The sequence below is a fragment of the Vigna radiata genome, chromosome 2 (assembly GCF_000741045.1).
Source record: "Vigna radiata var. radiata cultivar VC1973A chromosome 2, Vradiata_ver6, whole genome shotgun sequence".
Classification (NCBI taxonomy): Eukaryota; Viridiplantae; Streptophyta; class Magnoliopsida; order Fabales; family Fabaceae; genus Vigna; species Vigna radiata.
Window position 1 is genome coordinate 24,434,058 of NC_028352.1, and position 23,871 is coordinate 24,457,928.

At 33.0% G+C, this 23,871-nt stretch overlaps 1 protein-coding gene across 1 annotated transcript; it reads right to left on the reverse strand.

Moving 5' to 3' along the window:
* Positions 1 to 14,989: 14,989 nt before the first annotated feature.
* LOC106756118 (ethylene receptor) lies at positions 14,990 to 22,973 on the reverse strand. Its single transcript, XM_014638394.2, has 7 exons — positions 22,853 to 22,973; positions 20,589 to 21,535; positions 19,646 to 20,014; positions 19,303 to 19,569; positions 19,071 to 19,198; positions 18,730 to 18,933; positions 14,990 to 15,546 (listed from the first exon to the last, which is right to left on the reverse strand). The coding sequence occupies exons 2-7, from the start codon at positions 21,492 to 21,494 to the stop codon at positions 15,192 to 15,194; spliced, it is 2,229 nt and encodes a 742-aa protein (XP_014493880.1). The 5' UTR covers positions 21,495 to 21,535; positions 22,853 to 22,973; the 3' UTR covers positions 14,990 to 15,191.
* Positions 22,974 to 23,871: the final 898 nt, after the last annotated feature.

The following is a 23,871-nucleotide window of genomic DNA, read 5'->3' on the forward strand; positions in this document are numbered from 1 at the left end:
ACACAATATAATCATGATAAATAGGATAAATATCCTAACAGGTGTAACAAGGTTATAGAAAGAGTGTACAAATGGTATAAAAAATGTGTATAAAGGATGTAAAAAATGTGTAAAAGTGGTGTAGAAAAGGTGTACAAACGGTGTGAAAATATATATAAAGGGTGTAGAAAGGTGTAGAAATGACGTAGAAAAGGTGTAGAAAAGGTATAGAAAGGGTACACCCTTTCTACATCTTTCTACAAAGTAAGTAGAAAGGTCTACAAAGGGTATACAAAAGATGTACGAATGATGCAGAAATTGTGTAGAAAGATTGTAAAAAAGGGTGTTCAAAGGGTATAGAAAAAGTGTATAAATGGTGTAGAAAGGTTGTAAAAAGATATAAAAAATGTGTGGAAAGGGTATAGAAAGGGTGTAAAAAAGGTGTCTAAAGGGTGTACACCTTTTCTACATCTTTCTACAAAATATGTAGATTTGGTGTAGAAATTGTAAACAAAGGGTGTAGAAAGGATGCAGAAGAGGTGTAGAAATGACGTACAAAGGGAATAAAAGTGGTGTAAAAAGAGTGCATAAAGAGTGTACAAAGAGTGTACAGAAGGTGTACAGAGGAAATAGAAATGGTGGAGAAAGGTTGTAGAAAAGTGTAGAAAAATATAGAAATGTAGGAATGGTGTTGAAAGGATGTAGGAAATTTGTACGAAAAGGTTCTAAACCCTTTCTACACCCTTTGTATACCCTTTGTATACCATTTGTACACCCTTCCGCAAACGTTCTATATATTTTTGTAAAACGATGTAGAATGGGTGTACACCTTTTGTACACCCTTTGTACACCTTTTCTACATCTTTGCTCACCCTTTCTAAACCTTTTCTACGTCTTTGTACACACTTTGTACCCCCTTTATATACTCTTTGTACATCCTTTATACATCTTTTGTACACCCTTTGTACACCCTTTGTACACCCTTTTTATAACCTTTATACACCCTTTGTATATCCTTTCTAAATCTTTATATATCTTTCTAAACCATTTCTACACCTTTCTACATCTTTGTATACCCTTTGTAGACCTTTCTACGACATTTCTACATATTTTATAGAAAGATGAAGAATGAGTGTACACCCTTTCTACACCCTTTGTATACCCGTTGTATATCCTTTGTACATGCTTTTGTAGCCATTTTACATACTTTGTAAAATGATTTAGAATGAGTGTACATCCTTTGTACATCCTTTATACACCCTTTGTACATCCTTTATACATTCTTTGTACACCCATTGTACACCTTTTGTACACCCTTTGTACACCATTTCTACACACTTTATACACATTATGTACATCCTTTCTACACCCTTCTACATCCTTTCTACATATTTATTAAAGAAATGTAGAATGGATGTACCCTTTATATACCATTTGTACATCCTTTGTACACCATTTATACGACCTTTGTGCATCCTTTATATACCCTTTGTACACACTTTCTACATATTTGTACAATCTTTCTAAACATTTTCTACTCTTTTTTACATCTTTTTAAATATTTGTATGCCCTTTGTATACCTTTCTACAATATTACTACATATTTTGTAGAAAGATGAAGAAATGGTGCATACATTTTGTACAATTTTTCTACACCCTTTGTATACTCTTTGTATACCCTTTGTACACCCTTCTGTAGCCTTTGTACATATTTTGTAAATGTACACCCTTTATACATACACCCTTTGTACACCCTTTATACACCCTTTGTACACCCAATGTACATCTTTTGTACACCATTTGTACACCCGTTATACACCTTTTATACATCCTTTGTAACCATTTCTACAACCTTTGTATACCTTTTCTTCGCCCTTTCTGCACCCTTTGTGTACCCCTTGTATACCATTCTGCAGCCTTTCTACATATATCGTAAAACGATACAGAATGAGTGTTCACCCATTGTACACCCTTTATACAGCCTTTGTACACCATTTGTACACCCTTTGTAAACCTTTTATACACCATTTATACACCCTTTGTAAACCTTTTATATAATCTTTTCCATCTTTCTACATCTTTGTACACCCTGTTGATATATTTTGATAAGGGAAACACTGGTTTAGCTAACCTTAATCTCACAGTGCTTTATTCACTCTCTTTGTATACCTTTTGTACACCCTTCTAAAAACTTTATACATATTTTTTTGAAAGATGTAAAATGGGTATAAACCCTTTCTACATCCTTTTTATACCCTTTGTATACCATTTGTACACCCCTTCGCTGCCTTTGTACATATTTTGTAAAATGATGTAGAATGGTTGTACACGCTTTGTAAACCCTTTGTACACCCCTTGTACACCATTTATATACCCTATATACACCATTTATACATTTCTTGTACACCCTTTGTACAGTATTTCTACATCTTTGTTCACCATTTCTAAACCCTTTCTACAACTTTCTACATCTTTCTACGTCTTTGTACCCCCTTTATATACCCTTTGTTCACCCGTTATACATCTTTCGTACACCTTTTGTACACCCTTTTTACAACCTTTGTACAATCTTTGTACACCCTTTCTACATCTTTCTATATCTTTGTACATCATTTCTAAACCATTTCTACTCCTTTCTACATCTTTGTATTCCTTTTGTAGACCCTTTTACAACATTTCTACATATTTTGTAGAAAGAAGAATGAGTGTACACTCTTTTTACACCCTTTGTATACCCGTTGTATACCTTTTGCACACCTTTCTGTAACCTTTCTACATATTTTGTAAAAAGATGTAGAATGGGTGTACATTCTTTCTACACCTATTATACACTTTTTGTACACCATTTGTACGCACTTTGACACCCTTTGTACACCCTTCTATAACCTCTCTATATGTTTTGTATACCCTTTGTAAAAACATGTAAAATGAGTGTATTATGCACCCTTTGTACACATTTAGTACACCCTTTGTAAACCTTTTGTACACCCTTTATACACCTTTTATACACAATTTTTACACCCTTTGTTTACATTTTTTACACCCTTTTTTGCACGCTTTATATACCCTTTGTGCACCCTTCTGTCGCCTTTCTACATCTATTGTAAACAATATAGAATGACTGTACACCATTTATACACCCTTTGTACACATTTTGTACACCCTTTGTTAACTTTTTACAACCTTTGTACACCATTTGCACACTCTTTCTACACCTTTTAAGAGCTTTGTACACCATTTTTAAATGATTTCTACACCTTTCTACATCTTTGTATACCTTTTGTAGACCCTTCTACAACATTTCTACATATTTTGTAGAAAGAAGAATAATGAGTGTACCCTACCCTTTGTAAACCCTTTATACACCCTTGTACACCCATAATACACATTTTGTACACTCTTTGTACACACTTTGACACCCTTTATATACCCTATGTACATCCTTTCTACACCATTTGTATACCCTTTGTCACCCTTCTACAACCTTTGTACATTCTGTGTACATCCTTAGCACACACTTTCTACATCTTTGTACAATCTTTCTAAACCTTTCCATTCATTTCTACATCTTTTTAAATATTTGTATACTATTTGTACAACTTTCTACAACATTACTACATATTTTGTAGAAAGATGAAGTTTGGGTGTACACTCTTTCTACTCCTTTTGTATACATTTTGTATACCATTTGTACACCCTTGTGTATCCTTTCTACTTATTTTGTAGAAAGATGTACAATGGGTGTACACCCTTTATACACCCATGATACACACTTTATGCACCATTTGTACACACTTAGTACACCCTTTGTACGCATTTAGTACAACCTTACACCTTTTATATACCATATTTACATCCTTTTATACCCGTTTTACACGCATTATGCACTCTTTGTATACCCTTTGTACACCCTTCTGCAACCTTTCTACACCTATTGTAAAACAATATAGAATGGGTGTATATTCTTTGTACTCCCCTTATACATTCTTTGTACACCGTTTATACATCTATTGTAAAACGATATAGAGTGGGTGTAGACCTTTTGTACACCTTTTATACACTTTTTCATACACCCTTTGTATACATTTTGTCCACCCTTTCAACACCCTTTCTATGCTCAATCAACATCCTTTGTAAACCCTTTCTACATCTTTGTACACCCTTTCTACATCTTTGTATATCGTTTGTACACCATTCTATAACCTTTCTACATATTTTGTTGAAAGATGTAAAATGGGTGTACACTCTTTTTACACCATTTCTACACCCTTTATAGACCTTTTAAATACCATTTGGACACCCTTCTACAACCTTTTTACATATTTTGTAAAACGATATAGAATAGGTGTACTCCTTTTGAACACCCTTTATACACCATTTGGATACCCTTTGTGCACTTTTTGTACACCCTTTGTACACCCTTTCTACATCTTTGTTCACCCTTTCTAAACACTTTTTACTGCTTTCCACATCTTTCTACGTCTTTGTAAACATTTTGTTCCCCTTTTATATACCCTTTGTACACCCTTTATACATCTTTTGTTCAATCTTTGTACACCCTTTTTACAACCTTTGTACACTCTTTATACATTTTTCTACATCTTTGTACACCATTTCCAAACAACTTCTACACATTTCTACATCTTTGTACCTCCTTTATATACCCTTTGAAAACCCTTTATACATCTTTTGTACACTATTTTTATAATCTTTTTACAACCTTTATGCACCTTTTGTATACCTTTTCTACATCTTTGTACACCCTTTCTAAACTCTTTCTACACTTTTCTACATCTTTCGACATCTTTGTATACCCTTTGTACACCCTTCTACAACACTTCTACCTATTTTATAGAAAGATGTAAAATGAGTGTACAACCTTTCTACACCCTTTGTACACCTTTCTGAAGTCTTTCTACATATTTTGTAAAAAAGTTTTAGAATGAGTGTATACCCTATGGACACCCTTTATACGTCCTTTGTACACCCATTGTACACTCTTTATACACTCTTTGTACACACTTAGTATACCATTTTCACACCATTTTTACACTCTTTGTACACCCGTTGTACACTATTTCTACATTTTTTCTACACCCTTTCCAAACTCTTTATGCACCCTTTGTATACCCTTCTGCAGCCTTTCAACATCTATTGTAAAACGATATAGAATGAGTGTACATCCTTTGTATACCCTTTATAGACTCTTTGTACACCATTTGTATACCCTTTGTAAACTTTTTATACAACCTTTCTACATCTTTGTACACCATTTGTATACCTTTACTACACCATTTCTATACCATTTTTACACCCTTTGTACACCCTTTGTACATCCTTTCTACATCTTAGTATACTTTTAAACCTTTCTACATATTTTTTTGAAAGATGTATAATGGTAGTAAAGCCTTTCTACGCCCTTTCTACACTCTTTGTATACCTTTGTACACCCTTCTACAGCCTTTTTACATATTTTGTAAAACGATGTAGAATGGGTGTACACCCTTTATACTCCCTTTATACACCTTTTGTACAACCTTTGTACACCCTTTATAAATCCTTCGTACACCCTTTGTACACCATTTATACAATCTTTGGACATCCTTTTTACACCCTTTGTACACAGTTTCCACATCTTTGTACAATCTTTATAAAAATTTTCTACTCCTTTCTACATCCTTTAACATCTTTGTATACCCTTTGTACACCCTTCTAAAATATTACTACATGTTTTGTAGAAAGATGAAAAATAGGTGCACATCCTTTGTATACCCTTCGTATACCCTCTGTACACCCTTCTACAACATTACTACATATTTTGTAGAAAGATGAAGAATGGGTCCACACCCTTTTTACAACCTCTGTATAACCTTTGTATACTTTTTGTACACCCTTCTACAGCCCTTCTACATATTTGGTAAAAAAGGTGTAGAATGGGTGTACACCATTTGTACCCTTTATACACCCTTTGTATACCCATTGTACACCCTTTCTACACCTTTTGTACACACTTAGTCCACCCTTTGTTCACATTTTGCACAATCATTATACACCATTTGTACAATGCCGGAGAAACAGTGCCGGAGCAAGAAGAGGCCTACACCGGACGATACAACAAAAAGGAGACCGAAGAGAAGAAGGAGAATGGAGTGGATATGAGGTAAGAACCAAAAGCTCGAGTCTTTTCCTTAAGAAAATGTGTGTTTCATATTATTGTGAAAATATTCTGTTGAGTTACAAAATAATGATAAGGGGAACTCTATTTATAGAGTTTTGGAAAGGGGATAAAAACAGAAAAACGAATCCAACTAAAAAAAGCAAGGATAATTGTATTAGGCAGTAATCCTATGAAAACAATAAATCCTAATAGCCTCCCCTCAAGCCGGATGATGTATAGTTACTAATCCGAGCTTGGGAACAATATGTCTGAAACGAACTCGATGAGGAAACTTGGTGAAAATATCGGCAAGTTGCTCATCTGAACGAACGGGTAGAAGATGTAGAAGGTTAGCTTGTATTTTTTCACGAACAACATGATAATCGAGCTCTATATGCTTGGTTCTTTCGTGAAAGCTCTGATTATGAGCTATGTGTACAAAAGATGTACAAGCTTTCTACATATTTTGTAGAAAGATGTACAATATGTGTACACCCTTTTGACACCCTTTGTATACTCTTTGTACACCCTTCTACAACATTTCTACATATTTTGTAAAATAATGTAGAATGGACGTATTTCCTTTTTACACCCTTCATACACCCTTTGTACACTTTACATACACCCTTTGAACACCCTTTATATAACCTTTCTACATCTTTCTACATCTTTGTACACCGCGTTTGAAAATAGGTAGGCTTCGTTTCAACACCAAGACGGGGGTGAATTGGTGAGGTTTCAAAATCAAAGTCTTTTTAAAATCCTTTTAACAAAGTATCAAGCTTTACAAAGTTTCTTGAATCACAAGGAATGAAAATTCTAAGTGCAGTAGAAATTACAAAGTTGACTATGAAAGCATTAAAGTCGACTTAATGTAAAAGTGTAAGGATAGAGAAATCAAACGCAAATTTTTATATTGGTTCGGCCTTAATGCCTACATCCAGTGTCCTTCCACAATCTGGAAGCAAATGAACTATAATGGTCAAGGTTTTTACAACAAGGTTTTTTATTGAGACCTCAACCAGAGGGTGTATAAAACACCTCTCTAACCTTCTAACCAAAATATAGGTAGTACAAACAAACATCGGCAGCAAAATATCCCCTCTCTCTTCTACAATTTTCATAACCCACTTTGTACAATCATCAAAGTGTCCACACTCCACGAGTCAATTCCCTGTAATCACAACAGGATAACAATACCAATTTTTTCCAAAGATTGAGTGAAATCTTGATCAGTAGATGAGCACCGCAATATGCAGAGTATGATCAGCCAATAAGCGCGAAAATCTTTCTCCTTCAAAGATAGATCACCATGGTCTTCTTGATGAGTTCTTGGAGCAAATTCTCAGAGATCACGATCTATAAGTCAAAATGAAAGTGTTAGAATAACCAAAGTCTCTTTGATCAATTGAGGCACGTCTATTTATAGTTTTCTATAAATCAGACGCTCCTGTAGTCGACTAGGCTATTAATAAAGTCGACTGTCCTTAGACAGTTATAACAGATAAGTCAAACATTAACAGTCAACAACAACCAAATTGATTTTGCATTTAATACAGTTGACGTTCAAAAATGTTTTAACAAACTTTTGAAATGTCATTACTGTACACAAGCATAATAGAATTTCAAACCAAACAACTAACTAAGTCGGATCCACTGCGCATGTAGTCGACTTAGGCACATCAGCACAATTTGAAAATCTTTTCAATGCAAAATCAGACATAGCACTGCTTTTGAAAATCTGTGCAAAGTCACGAGTTTTAATAGACTTGCTTCATAATGAAGTTGGTTTAAAACTTGCAGATTTGTCACACATTGTGAGTTCATCAAAATGCATGTGGTTTTCCTTTTCGTAAACACACGTAATGCAATCATAAGTGATGTATCAAGAATAAGATCAGTGAATATGCATACATATATTAGAAATAACACTTACATGTTCAATAAGACAATGTTCACAATAAAACATAGATCATGTAACACATTACAATACATGTTTTATTAATAATGTGTTTTCATCATAAAAAACCAGAGTCACTAGAGCATTGTGAGATTAATTATAGGTAAACCAGTGCTTCCCTTATCAACAATCTCAACACACCCTTTATATACCCAATCTATAACCTTTGTACCTCTTTTGTACAACCTTTTTACACCCTTCGTACACCCTTCTACGCCCTTTGTATACCGTTCATATATCCTTTGTACACCCTTCTTCAGCATTTCTACATTTTGTTTAAAAAGATATAGAATAAGTGTACACCGTTTGTACACCGTTTGTGACACCCGGGCACTGACAAGGACAGGGAGTGATTGCCGGTGCAAGAGGCGTGGTGCAGGGGGCATAGACAAGGAGTGGCTCTTGGCAAGCTTCCAGTGGAAGGGACACATGGACGAATCGAACATACACAGGAATGAGAGGGATCTGGAGACTGTATAGGTATGGGACTATACAGTTGAAGGATAGCTTAAAGGAATTGATTTGACTACTTATATCAACAAAATGCATTTACTTTTCGGAAGCCTAACCTATAAGAACTTCATGGTTAAGCGTGCTTAGCCTGGAGAAATTCTGGGATGGGTGACCTTCCAAGAAGTTTTCCCAGAAAGTGTGCGAGTGAGGACAAAGCACACTGCAAAGTCTCATGGTGATGTGTGGGGGCAGTCAACAGTCCCTGTAAGTTGCCGGGGCATTACACCGTTTATAAACCCTTTTTACATCTTTTATACAACCTTTGTACACCCTTTATACACCTTTTCTATACCATTTCTACATCTTTGTACAAGCTTTCTAAACCCTTTTGAATCCTTTATATATCTTTCTACATCTTTGTACACATTTTATACCTCCTTTATACACCATTTGTACATCCTTTGAACACCCTTTATACATCTTTTGTACACTTTTTGTACACCTTTTTTACAACCTTTATACACCATTTTTACACCCTTTCTACATCTTTGTACCCCATTTCAAAACCATTTATACACCTTTCTACATCTTTGTATACCCTTTGTAGACACTTCTACATATTTTGTAGAAAGATGAAGAATGAGTGTACAACCTTTCTACACCCTTTGTATACCCATTTTATAACCTTTGTACACCTTTTGAACACCCTTTGTACACTTTTTGTACACTTTTTGTACATCCTTTATACACCTTTTATACACCCTATGTACATCCTTTATACACCCTTTATACATCTTTTGTACACCCTCTATACATCCTTTGTACACCCTTTATACAACCATTCTACATCTTTCTACATATTTATACATCCTTTGTACATTCTTTATACATCATTTGTACAACCTTTGTACATCTTTGAAAACCCTTTCTAAACCCTCTCTACAACTTTCTACATCTTTCCACATCTTTGTATACACTTCGTACACCCTTGCACAAGCTTTCTATATATTTTGTAGAAAGATGTTGAATGTGTGTACACCCTTTCTATGCTCTTTGTATACTCTTGGTATACAATTTGTACACCCTTCTACAACTTTTCTACATATTTTGTATAACAATATAGAATGGATGTACATCCTTTGTACACAGTTTATACACCTTTTGTACACCATTTCTACACCCTTTTTACACCCTTTCTACACAATTTCTTCACCATTTCTACACCCTTTGTATGCTCTTACTACGCCCTTTCTGCACCTTTTGTATACCCTTTGTACACCCTTTTACAACCTTTATACATATATTGTAAAACGATATAGAATGGGTGTACACACTTTATACACCCTTCATAGACAAATTGTACATCCTTTATAAACCCTTTATCCAACCTTTCTACATCATTCTACAGCCTTTGTAAACCCTTTATACAACATTTCTACATTTTTATACCTCTTTATACACCCTTTCATACACTCTTTGTACACCCTTTGTATACCTTTTGTACACCCTTTCTACACCCTATNTGTATACCTTTTGTACACCCTTTCTACACCCTATGTACACCTTTTGTACACCATTTGTACACCCTTTGTATACCTTTTGTACACCCTTTCTACACTCTTTGTATACCTTATGTATACCATGTGTGCACCCTTCTGTAGCATTTCTATGTATTTTTTAAAACGATGTAGAATGAGTTTACACCCTCTGTACACCCTTTATACACACTTTTACACCCTTTGTACACCTTTTATACACAATTTTTACTATCTTTGTATTCCCTTTGTACACCCGTTGTACACCCTTTGTACATCCTTTATACATCTTTTGTACACCCTTTCGACATCTTTGTTCATCCTTTCTAAGCCTTTTTTACTCCTTTCTACATATTTCTAAGTCTTTGGACACACTTTGTACCCCCTTTATATACTCTTTGTACACTCTTTATACATCTTTTGTACACACTTTCTACACTCTTTTTACAACCATTGTACACCCTTTCTACATCTTTCTATATCTTTGTACACCATTAATAATCTATTTTTACACCCTTTCTACACTCTTTGTATACCCCTTAGTACACCCTTATGCAGCCTTTCTCCATATTTTTTAAAAACATGCAGAATGGGTGCACTCCCTTTGTACACCCTTTCTACATCTTTTTACATCTTTGTATACCCTTATGCAATATTACTACATATTTTGTAGATTGGTGAAGAATGAGTGTACACTCTTTCTACACCCTTTCTACACCATTTCTACACCCTTGGAGATAAACTTCTTATGCATTTAGATATTTTTAAGAAAGCAATTCCTCTTGACAAAGGGTTTTATGAATTTTCTTTTTTTACATTTCAGAATATGAGAAGGTTTGAGTTTGTCCTGAAATCTTTCGTGTTTTTTTTACTAAAATTTTTGTTTTAATTTCTATGAAACTCACAAAAATTCAGTGTTGAGTGTGCACACATGGTCTTTCTTTGAAATATTGGCAGTCACAGGAGATTTTCTCAATTGCGCACCGTTATTTTTAGATTATTACACTGAAAATAAGTCTTGAAGTTTCTTTACGCGTCTTGTTGATATTTGTTTGTTATATGATTTCTCTAATCAAATTTTGGTAGAAAGGTCAAGATTTGCATTTATTGTTGATGTGGAGTATGAGAAATTGTTTCTTTTTTGTTCACATTGTAAAATGATTGGTCATGATCTATCTAATTGTATGCGATTAAAACAATATGTCAATGTAACTTCTAGTGGGAAGAAAACAGGTGACGCAAAAATACAACAATTTTATCGTCTTAAGGTGGTTGGTGTCCAAGATGGGAATAAGGACTCTTTAGGTTTGGTTTTAAAGTTTGTGGAGGTTATTGTGGAGCCTATTTTAGAGCTTATTTTGGAGCCTATTTTAGAGTCCATTGTGGATATATTTGGAGCCCATGGTGGAATCTATAATGGAGTTTGTGGTTGAGTCGAGCTTGTATAGTGGATCCTATGGGGGAGCTTGTGCTAAATATTATTTCTCAATCATGGCTTGAGCCAAATCATGATCATGTTTGTGTTATGCAGGAATATTTTATTGTTAAGAATATAGGTGTTTCTAATGGTGATGGTGTGTTAGTGGATTTTGATTCCTTAGCTGATATGTCTTTCTTGGATGATATTATCCTTATTATCAATAGTTTGCAGGGTTCACAACATTTAGATTGATTTCGTTGTAGTCATAAGGTATCTCCTAATTTTTTTATGTATAAGAAAAATTTGTTTTATGGAGAAATTCAAAATAGTCTCTAAATGGACTAATAAATATGCTTAATGAGGGAGGGAATTCTAATTCTAAAGAGGAGAATGAGACAGTTCAAACTACAAGGAAGCCTAATGAGGGTATGCTAAAGAAAGTTAATACTATATCTTCCAAAGGTAATATTTCTAAAAAGTTATAGTAAGTTTTAAAGACCTTTTATGGATTGTGAACATGTTTAATATGCTAAGAAATTTAATTATTGACCTTTAAATTTTTTTACCAGTATTGCATTGGTTTACTTTTTTAATCTATGTATTTATTTAATTTTTTTCATCATTGATATTTTTTCCTGAGTGTGATGTATTTTTATCAAGGATTTAGTGTAGTCTTCCATGTTTTTGTGTTCTTTTTATTTTTTTTAATAAAATCTTCGTGTTATAACATTGATACCTAACATGAACTTATAGAGAAAAACAAAAACATAAAATAGATTTACGAAATAGATTTACATATAAACAAATTTAATATTTAAATGATGGCCTCCTTTCACTTACTAGGAGGTAGGAAAAACATGCACCTTAATTTATTTAAATTCCAAATAAAAATGTTTTTAATTTATTTTAATTTTACTAATAAATCAAAAATAAATTAAAAATGTGATGAATAAGATATAAACAAAGGTATGCTCACTTTATTCTCCATCGTGAATGAGGATCCCTCGCCAACTAGCTCAAATTAGAATAAGAATATTTTTAGAACATTTATCGATATTCAACGAAAAAGAAAGGAAAAACTTCTCAATTTTGTCATGTGAGTAGCATATGTAAAAAGATGTCTTAATCAATTATATGTGTCAATACAATATCATTTGTTACATCGAATAAAACTTAATACCATTAACTAAGAGAGACTAAATCAATTATTCCTCTATTTATGAGTTATATATCCTTATTTAATTATTTAAAGTCAGATGATCAAACAAAATTAAAGTTTGAAACAAAGACTAATTTTCAATTTTACATTATAGTTTAGAAATCAAAAATGTTTAACCTTTATTTATTTAATGTATAAAGTAAATAAATTAACTATTTTTATTTCCATTTAACTTTTATTTTTAATATTCTATACATTATTACTTTCAATTTATTAAAAGTCGTGATATCCATTTTTTTATATTATTCTTATTACACAGAAGAATGTTTTCTTATTGAGATATAAAAGTAGAAAATTTGTAATTCGAGTCATAGGTAAAAACATGAATCTTTCCTCTGATAATCATTATTCCATTTGGATCTTGAATTCTTGGTCTACTTCAAATATCTATTGTTTCAAAAGTTAATAAGATTCTTATGATGTTCCTAATACTCATGATTTATTGCCTAATTCTTTGAAGGTCAAAATAGAAGGTACAGGTAGAATCAAGTTTAACATGATATTATTCTCCATAATGTGATTTTTATTCCTACTTTTTGTATCAATCTTTTATCTTGCTAGCTTTGATAATTAATAATCATTTTCGTTTCTATTGCCCGATCTTTTATGTATTTCAAACATTGCCCGATCTTTTATGAAAGAAAAAGGTTTGTTATAGTTGTTGAGGTTTAAACTATTGATTTAAATAAAACTTGGTCTATCACTCCTCTTCCTCGTAGTAAAAAGTCCATTAGTTGCAAATGATTGTTCAAAATTAAAATTAACTTATGATGATATTGATGCTAAATATAAGACTAGGCTTGTTGTTCGTGGTATTAATTTCTAAGACTATATTCGCTTTTAGATAATTTATGGTTCAAACTAATTAGTATAGATGGACTGAAGAATAAAATGATGTTTGCTTTAAAGAAATTACAAACAATAAAATGCGTTAATTTGCAAAATAAACGCTTTTTTTTAATCACTGGTTGATATGCGAAGATTTGGAGGAATTTAATATAAAATCTCATCTTTACTCTCTTGTAATTTCAAAATTTCCAATTTTGTATATGTATGAAAACAAATCTGCTAGAATCGATTCCAAGTAGACGTATTCGATTCCAAAGCACTGTTGCCAAAATGATCTCTCTTTGGCTTCATTGTCTCTAAACAATGACACCTTACGCAACTTGACATTAATAACGATTTTCTTAAAGACAACCTTAATGAAAAAAATGTTTATGTTATTCCCCAAGTTATAATTACGAGTATTCTCATAATTCTATTCAACCTTTACTTTACATCTCGTAAATATATATGGCCTCAAACAAGTTTCTAAAAGTTGGTTTAACAAAAGGTTTTACTCAATCTAAATATCATTACTTTCTTTTCTAGTTGTCTACTATGACAATAAAGCCATTATCACATTATTATTGATCCTTCTCATAATTAAAGAACTAACCATTTCAAGATTGACCTTCATTTTTATTAGAAAAAAAAAGTTGATAAAGGATGACAATAATGTTCTTTTCTTCCTTTTGACATATTATAATATGTATGATAGTTCTACATAAGAATAGAGAACTGTATATTTAATGTCTCCCAAAATATTAAAACTACATAAATCAACATTTTAGAAAAAACATTCCGACACTTTCCTAAACAACTTTTAATACACATGTTCATCTTCCACTAATACCACAAGAAGATATGGACAAAATACACCAAAAAAAAAAAGAGTGATATGTTTGTAAACTTTAAATATAAATCTTAATAAACTTAACATATAGTTAAACGAACCTAAGATTTGACATGCTTATCATAAGATCTAATCTCATTTTATTAAATATATAAATTCATATTTCATTTATATAATTTATTATGATCATCAAGTTATTTAATAAGTAATTAAGTAGTTAAATATTTTTTAATAAAAATATTAATACAATCATAATTATCATTTTTAGACCACAAAAAAAACATACAACCACATATTATATATCGAGCTATGAAACATACAACCTACTACTCTAAATATAAATTAAAACATAAGATCAGTACAAAACTAAAAGACAAGTACATGGATGTATATTAAATTATATAAACATAAATTAACAAAAGAGACTCATCCATGAATTACAATAAATTTCAACTAATTCAAGAGTGCCACCGAAAAATGTGTAACAAACAATTCTCAAGGATTAACAAATCAAAACAACCAAGGACAGTGAGAGCAATTTTATTGTCACTGCAAAACTTCGAAAGCCTGAAATTCTATAAAAAAAAATTAAAGTAAAACGCAGAATATACAGCATATACGAATGTATATCGACAAAAATGATTTAAAAAGGCAGACTCAACCATTGTTGTATTTGCCGCGATCTCATAACAGCAATAAGGATGACAATTAATATCAATTGCCCCATTGCTTCATAAGTTTGTGTTTCTGTACAACAAAATAATTCATAATATTAAGCCAATCTGGCAGGTTAAACAGTTTCAAATAGAACTCGGCGNTCCAAGAGTTCTGATAAAACACCCCTCATTTTGTCAACAGAAATAGGTTTTAATATAAGGCCATCCATTCCAACCCTCATACAGTTCTCTTTTGTTACCCTTTTGGTGTTTCCAGTTAGAGCAACTATCAGTGGTCTATCTTGATGTTTCGTAAACTTCTCATGTATACGTACTGCTAGTTCATACCCATCTAACCCTGTACAAACATCCATGAAGACCACTTCATGTTCCAGAGAAACAACACGAAGACATTCTTCACTCGAGCTTGCAGTGGTTACATCGCATCCTAAATGCATAAGAAGTCCCTTTGTTACTGTCCTGCTAACCCTGTACACAAGCTTCGCCATCGGTTATAAGAATCAAACAAAACATAAACTTCAATGGCTTGCTTTGCTTCCAATTTCACACACACGGCAATTCCACCAGCCACCACTAAACAATTTTAACTTTATTGAAAGTAGAAGGCGAATAACAAGAATAAGACTGCACATTGATAAAATCATATTACATGTAGAAAATGACACATTTTTTTCTTAGAATTTAATAGTTTTAGTAAACTCAGATTTTGGAATGTGCCATGGTGGCAACAATTTGAGCCATAGGTAATCAGAAAACCATGCANAATGAAAAAGAAAGAAAACAGCAACTTAAATTGTTAGAGAAATGTTATTCTGGTGTATTCACCTAATGCTTAAACTTTTAGGAAGGTAAGTTTGTGATATATCAAACCTCTATTAATAGCTAAGATTTCAATGCTTGCTNCCACAACCCCTTCATTCTAGATTAAGTTGAATTTCAGTTCAAGGAAGTGTGAGTCTGTGCATTGCACATGCTCAAAGTCCAAGTGGCTTCGGCAAAGAGATGTTTTAGAATTAGAACTATAACACCATTCATGTGAGTTTGTTTTGGCAGCATTGTTCAAAAATATCCTGTAAACTACATCAAAAGATATATATATATATATATATATATATATATATATATATATATATAAATTTTGAATGAAATGTTCAAATATGACATGTATATAAAAATATGGAAGTAGGCATGTCATAGAGCAATTGCTACGGAGTGTCAGATTTAGCTATTGTAAAGAAGGACAAAATACTTTGAAGACCAGCACTAAGATGGATTTTAGAAATTTGAGTAAGCTTCACATTATCCCCAAGAAATCATGATTCATGATTAATATTAACTCCATGCCCTGACAAACTAAGACCGTTTAAAAAGTTACTTTAAAAAGTTAACAAAAATATGTTACCAGAATTGAATATATGTAATCTCCAGATTAAACTTTTCTATCACTGATATGATGCTCTAAAGTCCTGAAGACTTTTAGAGCTTGTCAATTATAAATTTTAATAACATGAACTTTCATGAAAGACCAATGTACTTTGGATTAGAAACTGGCAATGCCATCATTCCTCAGCATCATGCTTTCAAAAACATAATTGGGTCCCGAGAAATTGGAGCCTGAGCTTAACGTGAATAATCAACTTAAGTTTACTATTCTATGATATTCCAAAAAAAAAATTCAAACCTTTTGGAGCATCTTATATCAAGATGTATGCATACAACCTATGCTGCAATTTTAATTCAAGCTCATTAATCCTCGTTTCCAAAAATAAAAATGCTGAAATAATAGATACTTCAGGCCTATTGCTTTATCAAATCTTACTCAGGTTTTATGCAAGGTAGAAACACATCCGACTGTACTGGTGTTTGTTTCTAAAGGTATTGAAAGGTTCAGTGGAATGGTTTATACNAGGAGAAATAAATAAAGGAGACAGTTATAACCTCCTGTTGTTGTATAACACACTATATATATCTATATAGTCTGTGAGAGGCTGTTGTTAGTAGTTTTTTAGGACTTTTGGAGGAAGAGGGATTTGGGAAGAGTTAAGGTCCTCTCAAAACACCTNTGTGTTGGAGGAACATTGTTGTAATCCTGTCACATTGACAGAACAGTTTGGTTCTCAATAAAAGTCATTCAAGAACCTATCTTGAATGTCTCTGTAAATTCTGGTTGACCTATCAACTGGTAGCTGTGTTGAACACATAAGGTTAACACTAGAATGGACTCCAAATTTGAAAATCTGGAACCCATGATTCAAGAAGATAGATGCGATAGACTAAAAGCAGAAAATGAGTAACTTGAACGTCTTNAAAGAATGGAGAATTTGATCCATGGATCATCGGGAGTGGTAGAAAAGGTAACCTGCAATTCAACACCTGGGTCTAATAGTATTGACTTTTCGGCCCAAAAGACTGTTGAAAAAGATCAAGCTGCAAAGTAAATGGAGGTTCACGGTGGCACAAACTGGATATACCAATCTTTGCAGGGGAAGATGCTTTTGGCTGCACTTATAGATTGGACAGATATTTCCGTTTGCAAGAAGTCTCTGAAGTTGAAAGAAAGCAAGCAGTGATGGTGGCTTTGGAGNAAAAAGCTTTAAATTGGTTTCAATGGTTGGAATCTTGCAACCCATATCCCACTAGGGAATCTTTCAAGAAAGCAGGGTGCAACGTTTTCTAAAGATCCAACCATATAAATTCAAATCCTTGGCAACAAAACCTAATGAAAAGCTAAGTCCTTGCTATTATGGTCCTTATCAGGTGGTGGAACGCATTGGCCAAGTTGCTTACAAGTTGCACACAGTCACATTCATCCAGTATTTCATGTTTCCTTGCTCAAGCCAGCAGTTAAAGATGNGCCTTCCTCTCAGCCCTTACCCCAATGCTATCTGAAGAATATATGCTGGAAGTCATTCCAGAAAAGTTGCTAGATACACACATTAATTCTACAAGTGAATTAGAAGTGTGGCTCAAATGGAAAAAGCTTCCGGAGATTNAGAACAGTTGGGAGTCTTCTGCTGCTATCATCAAAGAATTACCAGTTGGAAGTGTTGAAATGTAATTTCTTTGTTTTATTTATTCGTGTATGGGAACCCAACTTTAGGGTTAGGTTTAGGGCAGTGCATTGACCCTTTGTATTCTGCCCCTATGTACTCTATATAAACAGTAGAAAAACTGTAACACTGTAAGAATTTATTCACTGTTTTACTTCTCTAAATTTCTTCAAGTAATTCCATGGCAAATTAGCCATAGATGGCTTAATTGTATGGAGAACAATAGACATGATTTTACATTTAACTTATAATCCGTATAGGCACTCATGGTAGGATGATGTTCCTGAATTTCTTAATCCAAAGTTTTCTAGAGATAAATTTGCTCTACCTTGTTTTGTTTCATAAGGGGTTTTGACTTTACCCTCACTTTTTTNGTATAGTTTCTCTTTTATGCAATAGCACCAACCTTTTATTCAGGGGTGGCTGCAAATNATTGATGTTTCTGACGCCAATANGTTGGGATAGTAAACAACATAGTGATGCAATAGCACCAACCTTTTTATTTAAAAAATTGAAAAAAAAAAAAAGAAACTCAGCAGTAAGTTAATGACATAGAAACAAATTTCAGAACTAAAGGTACGAGAATAAAGTTGTGACTGACCCATTGTCATCCATGACAAGAACCTTGAGCCCAGCAAAGTTTGTACGTCCATGAACATGATTTCCCGGAACTTTAGGTACAAAAGGTAGCTTAAGTTCATTTGATCGGTCTGGGATTCCAAGTTTTACAATAAACGTGGCTGTACATCCTTTACCAATACCTTCACTTTCAATCCAAATATGCCCTTCCATAAGATTTACAAACCTGTTCATAATCAACCGAAAAAACTCNGGAATTCTAAAAAGAACCCAATTCCAATTGGACAATATTCTACGGAATAGTAAATACAACAAGTGCTTCACATCCTAGTTTAAGGTGGTAAACCGACAAGAATATAGTACCTCCTACAAATTGCCAGGCCAAGTCCACTTCCGGCAGGATTTCTTGTTGCTAAAGATTGGTTTTGTGCAAACTTGGTGAATAACTTTGGGATGTCCTGTGGATTGATTCCTGATCCTGAATCTTTTACCTATAATTTATGTAACACTTGTTATACTCCATATTTTGATTCGGATAACAGAAGACACAGTACCCCAAGGTAGAATATTATTAACTAAGCTTGAAGAAACCAACCTGTACTCGCAAATAAAAGTGGCTATCACTTGGCACTGGAAGAAAGTCAGGAATTCTAGGATCCCTAAAGNATTCAGGCTTTGCAATGAAAGCAGTTATGGAAATGCAGCCCTCTTTTGAGAACTTAACAGCATTACCAACAACATTCAGAATAGTTTGCATGAGACGTTTTTCATCACCAATGGCATACATTGGCAAATCTGAAGCTAAATGTGAAGTGAGTGATAACTTTTTAACAGATGCAACAGGCTTAATCAAGTTAAGGACCTGCAAGCAGAATAAATGGAATTTCAGAATTTAGACAAATTAAATGGAATTTCAGAATTTAGCATGAAGAATTCACCTCTCTGAACAAAGAATGAAGGTTAAATGTTGCTTCTTCAAGTTGAAGACTGCCATCTTCAAGCCGTGAAAGATCCAAAACATCATTGATGAGGGTAGCCAACAAATTACTGCTTTTCAATATTGTCTCCACCATTAGACGTTGCTCTGCTGTCAAATCTGTTTCCTGTAGTAATGAAGAGAGTGCAATAACTGCATGCATGGGAGTTCTCATCTCGTGGTTCATAACAGCTAAAAAGTCATTCCGAGCACGAATTGCAGTTTCTGCTTCTCTTCTTGCCAGATCCAGTGCAACATTCTGNTCCATGAGTTGATCCCTTGCCCTCATTGACTCTTCCAGGATTNCAGCATGTGAAAGTGCNACAGCTACCTAATGTAGTAGACAATTGTCAAAGGCAATTGAAGGCATAATCATACGAAAGACTAATTCAGAAAAAGAAACTGATGGTTCCCACATCATATATTTTTAATGCAAATGATTCATTAAACCGTAGTACATCACTTAATCTTCTGATGGTTTCTTTACCATAACTAGCTTTTGTGCAATGCAGGCACACATTCATATAAATTTTGGAAAAATAAATCACAACTATTTGCTGTTTACTCTGAACCGAAGAGTAAAAGTCAGTTTTAATAAATTTATCAAAAATTGTTTGAAAGAAAGAAAGAGTTTTATCATTTATAAAAATACAGAAACATAACAAATTGAACTTAGGAGAATTGATACATGAAACAAATAACTTAAGCTCATTTATTAGAAATAATAACATACAGATATAACAAAATCACTTTATCACAATTCCAAAGTTTAGTAATTTAGCTACAAAGTAATAAATGAAAAATATATAGATGTAAAATAATTGGTTTCAATCAAAATGAAAGGCATATAGGATGGAAATAAACTGTTAGAGAAACGTAACTGAATAAAATGGAAAATTGCTAACCTGGTCAGCAACTACCTCAACCAATTCTAACTCATGCACATGCCATTGTCTAGCACTATCTGATGGAAGCATCAAAACCATCAAAGCATAATTTCTAGTNGAAACCTCAGGCCAATCATATATTTGGAAATTAGAAAGATGTAGGAGAGGAACTCGAACAGCTACAACTGCCCCAGGCATGTATTTTCCAGCATAAGGTCGTAATCTAGCAACAGGACAATTATGTGAAATTTTTACTGCCCTGTTGCTACTAAATACTTGATTGATCACAGGAAGATGAATGGGTACCGTGTATCCAACTGGGTTCTGCTGTCGCAGTGTGTAAGAGAGCTGAAGCTCTAACCCAGTTCGAGTTGGCATCCATAAGGCACATTCCTCTAGTGCCAAAGTTCTACCCAACTCAACAAGAGTCGTTTTCAATATTGTGTGTCTATCAAGAGTGCTTCTAATCTCATGAGTTAGCATCCTAACATGTCGACCAGTTTCTTCTTGTGTGCGAATCAGGCCCATTTCTCTATCAAGCTCGGCAGCCTTGTTCTTCAAAAATAANTCCCTTGTTTTAACACTTAATAAATCAGGAATAATATGTACAAGCATGAGGGCAGTTGCACACGATACCACAGCNGTTAAAACCTTAGCAGTGGTCATTACAATGGCCACAGTTCTTGAATGAATTCTAAAGGTCCATAAATTAATTAGATGTGTTGCTCCACATAGAACTATGAAAGCACCAAACTGAACAAGGACCCATCTATATGGAAATACAGCTGATTTCTTAACAAAGTAGATAAGCTCCAAAGGGATTGAGAAATAAGCAAGGGCAATGAAGAAATCAGACATATATTGGTATTTCACCAATAAGTCATCAGCTGCCATTTGTGGGTCAATACAATTGCAGGATTCCATAGTGAATGAATCACCTCAGCCAATTATTCCCTTTCACATAACTACATTTAAAAGATGGAAAAAAATTAAGCATAAGATAGAATGGAACAGATCAAATCAACATTAACACTAAAGTGAGAAGAAAAAAGAAAAAAAAAACTAGCATCAACTGAAAATTAATATCAGAATATTTAGTGCTGAAAACGAGTGAAATCAGACCTAACCAAACTTGACTTAGTTCAATACAAATGGAATAAGCTTGAAGTTTAACTCAAGCTCAATATGAACCTTTAAATTCAACTTGAACTCAACTCAAGTCAATCTGAACTTATAATAATTATACAAAATAAAATTAATATGAAACTATTTAAAAAATTGTTATATAAATTTTATAATATAAAATATATTATTTAATATACACACACATATATAAGACAAGTTGGTTCATAAACATCAAAGTCAAATGTACAAAAACTCAAGTTCAGCTTGTTTATTTGAAGAACTCAATGTTTAACTCACGTTGAACTCATTCATCAAATATGTAGTGCAGAACTCATCAAATGCAACATGCGGGGCCCTTTTATTTCACAAAGCTCAGAGCTAGTCAGCTTACAAGAACATAGAGCATAAATGCACCAGTGAACCAGGTATTTGTATATACAAAACGTATTGCAAACATTCCCAAGTGGATGAAAAACGGAAGAGAGATGTGTAATCCTATGCATAGCAACTATGAGTAATGTAAACTCCATTGAAACAATCATGATTAGAGCACTACAAAGAAAGAGGAAGCACTCTGAAGAAACCTACAAAGGGCATGCTTGGAAGGAAGTTATTAACATGATTTAAGCTTAATTTGGATCTTATGGTGTTAGTCATAAGTGCTTAAGTACATATAGAAGATATATTTTTTTTGTATTTTATTCTTGTATAAGGGTTAAAGCACCCCAAGTGCTCCATATATTAATTTATTTTTCTGATAAAAAAAATTCTATTCCGCAATTTGAATGTAAAGGCAGAGATAGAGCGTTCGAAACATGGTGTTACTGTGCAACTAATTACTGCAGAGATGGGCCATAAAAATTATGAAGGGAGAGTGCTGCAGCGTGGAAAGACACACCTAGGGTCAATTAAAAGCAAGAAAAAGGTTGGTTATTCCAGAACATAAGAACCCAGAGCCCAATAAGCAGTTATTTAGATTCAATTCAAGAAAATTAGCGGTAATTTGCAAAATCTAAGGCATGGGAATGAATGGATTGAAGGGAAATCGGGAGGAAGAGAGCATGAATTTAGGCATACAAAAAGAGTAGTGGGGTGGTGTGAATGATCGGTGTATGAACGCATTCAAGAGCAGGAACAGAGATGAAAATGAAACTTACATGAAATGGAATGAAACAGATGAGATGATGGATGGATGCAGACACAGAAGCAGAAGAGAGAAGAGCAGCAAATTGCTTAAATTAAATTGATAAAATATAAAAATATTATTTATTTTAATTTTAATGTTCGTTATTCCAATGGCGGTCAAGTTCAATGAATTGCATTCTGTAGAATAGCAGCTTACCAAATATGATGGAGACATCTCCCTGCAAGTCTCGGACAGTCAACCTCTGCAAAATTTTTACCTTTTATTTACACACTCTTAATTCTTTTCTTAAAAAATTACTTATAATCATATAAAAATATAACTGTTAATTTCCTGTTACTGTATTCATTTTTTTGTTTCTTAAAATTTTATATCTTATATCGGTAAATTTTTCTGCGACAACTTCGAAATATTCAATATTTTATTCATTAAATAATAAATAATTATTTTTTTAATCATAGTATTTAATAATGACTTAATTTATTAATCTCTTCAAAAAATATCGGTTTTTTGTCACTAATAATAATAATAATAATATTTTAAAAAGAATGACTGGAAAAGTGGAAAACAACTTTTAAATTGAAGATGATTTGTCTTGATGTCTATTTTTGCAGACTAAAATATTTTATTATTATAATTAGGATTAAGAAAATATGGTGAGATAAATAGATAAGATAGGTATATATTTGTTTCAAAATATTATAGTAGCATGGTATTGTATTGTATGTATTCTAAATCATGTTACTCATCAAACATAAAACTAAATTATACATTACGCAATGTCAGACAAATAATTATATTACTGAGAAACAATATACGTTTAATACATTATTTCGTCTTTAGTTTGAGTTTTTTTCAAATTCGTCTTATGTTTTAAAAAATTTACTTAAACCTCATATTTAGTTAAAAATGTTAAAAACAGTTCTTTTAGTTTACGGCATTAGAAACATACATGACCAAAACTGAATGGCGTGTAAAATTTGTACAATACGTGACACATATGATATATTTCAATGTGTAAATTAAAGGTTT